The sequence below is a fragment of the Piliocolobus tephrosceles genome, chromosome 5 (genome assembly GCF_002776525.5).
Source record: "Piliocolobus tephrosceles isolate RC106 chromosome 5, ASM277652v3, whole genome shotgun sequence".
Lineage (NCBI taxonomy): Eukaryota > Metazoa > Chordata > Mammalia > Primates > Cercopithecidae > Piliocolobus > Piliocolobus tephrosceles.
The window spans coordinates 56,561,612-56,570,760 of record NC_045438.1 but is presented as its reverse complement, the minus strand read 5'-3'; the positions used below and the strand labels follow the sequence as shown (position 1 = coordinate 56,570,760).

Here is a 9,149-nt window from a genome sequence, read left to right as displayed (position 1 = left end):
ACCCCGTCTCTACTGAAAATACAAAAATTAGCCAGGTGTGGTGGCATAGTCCTGTAGTCCCAGCTACTTCGGAGGCTGAGGCAAGGGAATCGCTTGAAATCGGGAGGTGGAGGTTGCAGTGAGCCAAGATTGCACCACTGCACTCCAGCCTGGGTGACAGAGAAGAAAGATTCTGTCTCAAAAAAAAATAATAATAAAAAGGTAAATTCGCCCCTTTCTCTGCTTTCTATAGGAATTCATTCCCGCAAGTACCAAATGTATAGCCTTTGTGGTAATTTCTTATTATGATAAAATACATAGAGACATAACACAGGTAGTGAATGTATCCCTCAAGAGTAATGAATCCAACAAATGGACACATGTATGTATTATATGGAATACTCAGACCCATAACAGCAGCCCAGGGTAGCTGAATGATGGCCCTAATATACCCAAGTAATTAATAAGTTCCATCATAATTTTTGTTTTATGACATTCACTTTTATATGCCAATAGTCCATTTAATGGCATTTTAAATTAGAGGAAGGCCCCAAGAGAGGAGGAAAAAGCACGAGATACCTTATTGAATCACAAATCTTACCATCTGATTTTTTAATTCCAAAAATGACCTAATAAACTTCCTTTATAATTAAATCAATCCTAACAACTTCTCTTTGGTGTTTTTCATTCATTTTTGGTAATCATGCAGAGATTTCAATTGGAAATCCATTATCATCGTAATTAAGTATAAAAATTGCTCTGTGCTCTCCCAGGAAAAAGACCCCACACTTGGTCTCCTGTGGAGCTTGACCCAGGCTCTCCAGAGGTATAAAGCAAAACTACTGGTTTTCAGTACCCTAATTTACTTGACTGCAGTGCATGAAATACACATAAATGATAAACTCAAAACTTCAGACCTTCAAATGATTTCCTCATATGGAAGTCTTATCGTGAGAAAAATATGCTGGCACACAGTTTTTCATTTTCACAAAGTTTTAAAATTCATGACCTACATTAAAAGTTTGCTGTTTACTGGCCAGGCACGGTGGCTCATGCCTGTAATCCCAGCACTCGGGGAGACCGAGGCAGGTGGATCACCTGAGGTCAGGAGTTTGAGACCAGTCTCGGCAACATGATGAAGCCCTACCTCTACTAAAAATACAAAAATTAGCCAGGCATGGTGGTACACACCTGTAATCTCAGCTACTCAGGAGGTTGAGGCACGAGAATCTCTTGAACCCAGGAGACAAAGGTTGCAGTGAGCCAAGATCAAGCCACTGCACTCCAGTCTGGGCGACAGAGTGACGCTCTGTCTCAAAAAAATAAAAATAAAAATAAATTCTAAAAAAGAAAGTTTGCTGTTTATTAAGAAAGTAGTACTTAACAAAAGATATAACTGAACTTAAATGCACAGCCTGTTCTAAGAGCCCAACAGATTACTGCAAAATGGCTATGCCTTGGATTCAATCAAGTAAGAAAAATCTTTCCACTATGGCATTTACACAGGATTTCATCTGCCTTCAATCACAGAGCAACTACAAGACTAAACATTATGGGTGATTCTTAAAGAGTCCGTGATGTCTTAAAAATGTTATTTTGTGCAAAAATAATTATTTTCTATTTTCATGAAAGCGCTATAATTACTAAAATGCATGAAATTTTGATAAAATCTACTCCAGTTGGCATCTGTGTTCTTCTAATAAATTAGGAAACATTCTTTGAACAGCTTAAATAATCTGAGTTTGCAAGCAAAATTACAGCCTAAAAATATTGGCTGTTGATACCAGCAGTTAAGAAGGAAGTCAGAACAAAGCCTTACCATTGGCTGTATTCTTTTTAAAGTTATCCAGGAATTCCTCCAGCAGTTGAGACTGGTTAGGAGGGGGTAGCAGACTCTTCTGGTCCCTGGAGAACAGGTCACTGTCTGACCACGATGTACACAGGGTGGCTTTTGTGTCCGGAGGCCGGGCAATCAGAGTGAGTCCGACGCTCTTCTCAGAAAATAGAGCCTCCATCTGCTTGAGGTCAAGATCAGACACAGCTTCCCCATTTAAGGTCATGATCTCATTGCCCTTTCTCAGCCCTGAGAAAAAGGAAGGAGAAACAGAAAAAAAGAGAGAGGGATTACTGTGAGAAATATTTTAAGATGAAAGAAGGCTGCAAACTCAAACCATGTTTGTCGCTTTCTTCAAAGAAAGTGCCAGCCGGGCACAGTGGCAGGTGCCTGTAGTCCCAGCTAATCAGGAGGCAGAGGTGGGAAGATCACTGGAGCCCAGGAGTTTGAGGCCAGCCTGGGGTGATATAGCAAGACTCCGTCTTTTAAATAAGAAAAACAGAAAAGAATTAAAAGGCCAAAATGTATAGTATTTAGATGCCACGAAGAGCAAAACAAATGTTAGCTGTCTCACAGCTACTATTAGAAAAAAACAGTTTGAAAGAGAAACAACTTAAGAACCACTCATTCATTGTTTTTTCTAATATTTTTCTAGTGTTCCCATGTTAACTCTGTTCCATCAGTGTCTGCCTGTCTGTCTCACACTCTCTTCCTCCTTCCCTCTGTCTATATATATGTATACACTTTCTGTCTTTTAAACACACACACATGCTCTATTTATAGGCATATGCACATTTCTTTCTTTTCTCTCTCTCTGTCGTTTTTTTTTTTTTTTTTTTTGAGACGGAGTCTCGCTCGGTTGCCCAGGCTGGAGTGCAGTGGTGCAATCTCGGCTCACTGCAAGCTCCGCCTCCCGGGTTCACACCATTCTCCTGCCTCAACCTCCCGAGTAGCTGAGACTACAGGCGCCCACCACCACTCTCGGCTTTTTTTTTTTTTTTGTATTTTCAGTAGAGACAGGGTTTCACCGTGTTAGCCAGAATGGTCTCGATCTCCCGACCTCGTGATCTGCCCGCCTCGGCCTCCCAAAGTGCTGGGATTAGAGCTGTCAGCCACCGCGCCCGGCTTCTCTCTGTCCTTTTTTATGGAGGCAGGAGTCTCCCTGTATCTCCCAGGCTGGTCTTGGACTCCTGGGCTCAAACAATCCTCCCATATTCCCACCTCAGCCTCCTGAGCAGCTGGGTTTATGGGAGTGAGACGCTGTGTTTGGTCACATTTCCAATTAAACTCTTAGGTTTACTTTCTTTAAAATTCCAGGAGAAACCTTTTTCTGACAAAACTGTATGAAGAAACATTCACTAGCCAGGCTGTATTCCACAGTTGCAAATTAAGAGGGAACAGAGGCACGGTGTGCCACACGGACCTTCCCCATACGCCAGGCCATCGGGAAGGACGTCGCTTATAAATATCCGGCTGAGATGCTGATGCTCATCCACCTGCGCTGTAACTGCAAACCCTAGGAATGAAAATAAAAGGAAAAAGCAAGTCTCAACCCACCATACTCAATTTCTCCAACCACATCGGCAGTATCTCCTTGAACATATTTTCTTGTAAGTACAGTATGTTGAGAAAGTCTAAATTACAACTATTTTGAAAGTACAAATATCTTGCAGGGTCTACCCTGCAAGAAAAATGTCAGATAACAGGCTTAAGAAATATAAAAACAGGCCGGGCGCGGTGGCTCAAGCCTGTAATCCCAACACTTTGGGAGGCCGAGACGGGCGGATCATGAGGTCAGGAGATCAAGACCATCCTGGCTAACACAGTGAAACCCCGTCTCTACTAAAAACTACAAACAACTAGTCGGGTGACGTGGCGGCGCCTGTAGTCCCAGCTACCCGGGAGGCTGAGGCAGGAGAATGGCGTGAACCCGGGAGGCGGAGCTTGCAGTGAGCTGAGATCCAGCCACAGTACTCCAGCCTGGGTGACAGAGCGAGACTCCGTCTCGAAAAAAAAAAAGAAATATAAAAACATAACTTTTATTCAAAAGGTGAGACCATGCAGCCACGTGCATAACAGCATAATTCACAATAGCCAAGAGATGGAAATAACCCAACTGTCTGTCAATGGACGAATGGATAAGCAAAATGTGATCTATGCATACAGTGGAATATCATTCAGTCTTACAAAGGAAAAAGATCTTGGCATATGCTACAATTTGGGTGAACTTAGAGGAGAATATGCTAAGTAAAATAAGCCAGTCACAAATAGACAACACAGTATAATACTATTTATATGAGTAGCTAGAGCAGTCAACTTCAGAGAGGTAGAAAGTATTAATAGAACGGTGGTTGCCAGGGGAATTCCGAGAGATACAAAGTATTAAACTGGTGGTTGCCAGGGGCCAGGGGGAGGACAGTATGAGCAGTTCGTGTTAAATAGGTACAGAGTTCAGTTTTACAAGCTGAAAAGATTTGTAGAGATAGATGATGGTAGCACAACATTGTGAATGTACTTAACATCACAAAACGGTACACCTAAAAGTGGTCAAGACGATAAACTTTATGTTATGTGCCTATTACCACAATTAAAAATTTAGAAACAAATTTAACAGCAAAAAATACTCTTACTGAAATACATGAAATTCAGTTCAATACAACAAATAATTGTTGAGAAACAACTATGGGGTTGAGCATTTTAAGAAGGTGAAAAAAATGCTTGGATGAATACAGTGCTTGCCCTAAATATATAAGATTACATGCAAATCCTAGGGAGACCTTCCCTCTTCTGAATGCATGGCTCCTGACTTAGTGTCGCCCTCTGTGACGCCACAGTGAGGAGCACAGGTTTCAATGTCTTAGTCCCCTAATACGGAGAGTTCTTTGAGGACAGCAAGAATGTCCTGTTCCCCAGGTCTCCTCTGTGACCCCAGCAGAGCCTGGCAGATTATGGTCTCACCAGAGAGTATCTTTGCAAGTGTCTTCATTCACTCATTCCAGTACAAAGGTGAACACAAATGGCAACCACAAAAAGCACAGTGAAGGCCAAGAGGAGGAGAAAAAAGGCCAAGAGGGCTTCAAAGGAAAAACCAACATAACATGGGATCTGGGTGCAGTGGCCCACGCCTATAATCCCAGCACTTTGGGAGGCTGAGGTGGACAGATCACTTGAGTCCAGGAGTTCAAGAGCAGCCTGGCCAACATGGTGAAACCCCGTCTCTACTAAAAATACAAAAATTAGCCAGGTGTAGTGGCAGGTGAGGCACCTGTAATCCCAGCTACTTGGAAGGCTGAGGCAGGGAGAATTGCTTGAACCCAGGAGGCAGAGGTAGCAGTGAGCCAAGATCGTGCCAATGCACTCCAGCTGGAGTGACAGAGCAAGACTCTGTCTCAAAAAAAATAAAAAATAAAAAAATAACATGGGGGTCAGAAAAGATTATACAAATTTTTAAAAAATGAAAGTATCCTAAAAACAACATTTTAACATATTATAAACTTTAATTTATTATTAGTTTGAATCATTTTAAGGAAAATAATCATGTATCAACATATTTTAACGAGGTAAGAAATAGTGTTTCTATGGAAGTATTTACCAATCATTATCTAACCATTGTTTCTATGGATATATTTACCAATTATTATCTAATCAAAGAGAAATGTAGGAAATGATGCTATTAAGTGACTTCAGAAGTACTGACCCTTAATTGTTTTTGTTTTGTTTAGTTTTGAGATGGAATTTCGCTCTTGTCGCCCAGGCTGGAGTGCAATGGTGCGATCTCCGCTTACGGCTCACCGCAACCTCTGCCTCCCGGGTTCAAGCAATTCTCCTGTCTCAGCCTCCCAAGTAGCTGGGATTACAGGCATGTGCCACCATGCCTGGCTAATTTTGTATTTTCAGCAGAGACAGGGTTTCTCTATGTTGGTCAGGCTGGTCTCGAACTCCCAAACTCAGGTGATCTGCCTGCCTTGGCCTCCCAAAGTGCTGGGATTACAGGCGTGAGCCACCATGCCTGGCTGACTCTTAACTGTTAAACTCAGGGAAGAAAGAAGGAAGTAAAGCTAACGTAATCAGATACGGTTTCTTCAAGAAAGTTAGACCCTAAATTGATTCCTGAAGGACAGTAGGATTCATGTCATTAGAGAGGAGGGATGGGGGAAGAAACAGGAAAGAAGGGGAGCATTCCAGGTGGGAAGAGAAAACCAAGAGCAAGGACACTAGAGATGAAAGCAACTGTCGTATGAATCATGAGTTGATCTGCTCAGAGCAGCACCAGCACACAGTACATGGTGTTATTAATCTATATTTTCAAATTCCTATCAATTTTATATTCATTCCATTTAATTACTTTGGCATTTCCCTCTAATACTGATACCTATCTGTGTCACCTGCTAATATCAATAAAGAGAAATGAAGGAAGAGAAAGGAAGTTCAGAAACTACTGTCATATATTCTGAAAACGTGAATGTAAGGGAAAAAAATTAAGTCTAAAGATACTGGGGCAAAGTAGGCAAAGACGAACAACATACCTCCCTGAAAGGGGCATTCCTTACACTTACCAAAGTCACACACACTCCCAGTCTTCGTGAGCTGCACATCATAAACATTTAGTGGAAAGACTTCTATTTCATCATAAACCTGCAAAAGGTGAAAACAACAAAATCAGAGGATTTCATGTTATGATACCTTGAAAAACTACTTTGACACTAATTTTCATACTAAAACAAGAAAGCTATTAAGTTACCGTTTATATAGAGACTGTTTCCAAACTAGGTGCCGAATTTAAACAAAATTTTTCCCAGAAATGACATTTTTCAAAATCAAAAGGCCATGGATGTGGTTCAGTTTCCCTTCCCAAACCTAGTGCACACTGACCTGTTCTTGCATATATTCATATGGTGCAGGGATGCAGTACTCAACATTGTCATCTACTAATTTTCGAAGTTGTAGGCCATAATGGCTGGGTTCCAATTGCCTCATCTATAAAGAAAAAGAAAGTCATTCAGATTGGAAATGCTCTTTCTAAATCCATCATTGGTTAGCAGGCTCATTAAAAATCAAAGTAGAAATCGCTAAAAGAATACCACAAAAAATTTGCTGAATTTAAACCTGTATAAGAGCTCTAATTTAAATATTTGTATGCAGGCCAGGCGCAGTGGTTCACACCTGTAATCCCAGCACTTTGTGAGGTCAAGGCGGGTGGATTACTTGAGGTCAGGAGTTGGAGACCAGCCTAGCCAATACAGCAAAACATTGACTATAGTAAAAATACAAAAATTAGCCAGGTCTAGTGGCACACACCTGTAATACCAGCTACTTGGGAGACTGAGGCAGAAGAAATGATTGAACCCAGGAGGTGGAGGTTGTAGTGAGCTGAGACAGCACCAGTGCACTCCAGCCTGGGTGACAGAGCAAGACTCCATCTCAAATAAATAAATAAATAAATACATGCATACTAGTATGCAAAAAAGTAAAGGGGGACAACTATTTTATTTTTATTTTTTATTTTTTATTTTTTGAGACGGAGTCTCGCTCTGTTGCCCAGGCTGGAGTGCAGAGGCATGATCTTCACTCACTACAAGCGCCTCCTCCCGGGTTCACGCCATTCTCTTGCCTCAGACTTCCGAGTGGCTGGGACTACAGGCGCCCACCACCACGCCCGGTTGATTTTTTGTATTTTTAGTGGAGTCGGGGTTTCACCGTGTTAGCCAGGATAGTCTTGATCTCCTAACCTCGTGATCCGCCCATCTCCGCCTCCCAAAGTGCTGGGATTACAGGCGTGAGCCACCGCGCCCGGCAGACAATTATTTTTAAGAAGGTTTTCTCTGAACACTATTGCTTATGATTAAAGGCAAAAGATGCATTTTTAAGAGATTACAGTAGAACATATCTGATAGTAGAAGAAATCTTACCAGCTCAGCAAATGTCATCTCTTTAGTTAGGTTAAGCCTAACCTTGTTTCTCATTACTAAAATACAGAAATTTGTAAAATGTGAACAAATCTACAGACTTCAGAATTAAGAATGTCCTACTCCAAAAACTTTTCAAAAGGAAAATGTGTACACACACACACACTTATATTTTCTCTCTCATGCATATTTTCAACAGTGAGAAATTTATCTCAGGCATATGCTCTAACTGGGTCAAACTGACCCACTACTTCTTTTTTTTTTTTTTTTTTTTTTTTTTAATTTGAGACGGAGTCTCGCTCTGTCGCCCAGGCTGGAGTGCAGTGGAGCGATCTGGGCTCACTGCAAGCTCCGCCTCCCGGGTTCACGCCATTCTCCTGCCTCAGCCTCCCGAGTAGCTGGGACTACAGGCGTCCCCACCACATCCGGCTAATTTTTTGTATTTTTAGTAGAGACGGGGTTTCACCGTGTCAGCCAGGATGGTCTCGATCTCCTGACTTTGTGATCCGACGCATCGGCCTCTCAAAGTGCTGGGATTATAGGCATGAGCCACCGCGCCTGGCCGACCCACTGCTTCTGATACCCTTTATTACTCAGAAAATTATCAGTTTAAAAGAGGGTAACACTGGTATAGAACATTGTTGGTTTTCTGAATAAAAACGTTACATATGGGAGCAAAAGGAAATTAAGTTCATAAGGATATAAACTACATATAAATGTACAGAATCCTAATGTTTCAAGTCAAAGTGAAAAAACGGGACTAAAATTAAACATTTTTCACATTTACTAAGTGCACATGATTAAGCATTACCAAACTCTATATGCCTTTTTCACCATGTCAACATATTTGATTGTATTTTCTCTGGAAACTTAAAACGATTTAAGCTCTACTACACCACCTGGTGGTCGAAAAGCTTCTGAGCTGATGTTGCTGAATACATTCTCTCTCAGAGGGCCCTCTTTAAGACTTACCATAAACTCCCTTTTCAGATCAGGAATGAAACCCAGTTTGAAAAATGCATAAAACATCATCTTATATTAATCTCCATAAAGCAACTGTGAATATATATCAAGTTTCGTGTTTAATCTGGAGAAATCCGATAAAACTATTTAGGATTAAATTAAATTACCTCAAAGTTTGTGCCGCCTTCTTATAACACACCATCTCTAAGTAACTTAAATAGCAATTGATTTCATAATTATTCTAGATATCAAAGTATACATAGAATTTCAGTAGATTAGCTCAGGTTCTTCATGGAGGTGGGGGATCATGATCTAATAACTCATTCTTCTAAAGAGATCGAGGAATAGAATGCAAATTAATCAATATGCTAATAAATACATTAACTAATAAATATGTTAATATGTTCCCTGGCATGGAAACTGGGCCCTTGAATACCACACGAATTTAGAAGGCATAAGATTGCAAC

At 41.0% G+C, this 9,149-nt stretch overlaps 1 protein-coding gene across 1 annotated transcript in view; it reads right to left on the bottom strand.

Moving 5' to 3' along the window:
- The window catches only part of TIAM2 (TIAM Rac1 associated GEF 2), a 541,563-nt gene that overhangs the window by 73,567 nt on the left and 458,847 nt on the right, over positions 1-9,149 (bottom strand). The window contains 4 exon segments of the mRNA XM_023206084.3: positions 1,799-2,062; positions 3,237-3,329; positions 6,370-6,448; positions 6,686-6,790. Coding sequence (XP_023061852.2) covers positions 1,799-2,062; positions 3,237-3,329; positions 6,370-6,448; positions 6,686-6,790 — 541 coding nt within the window.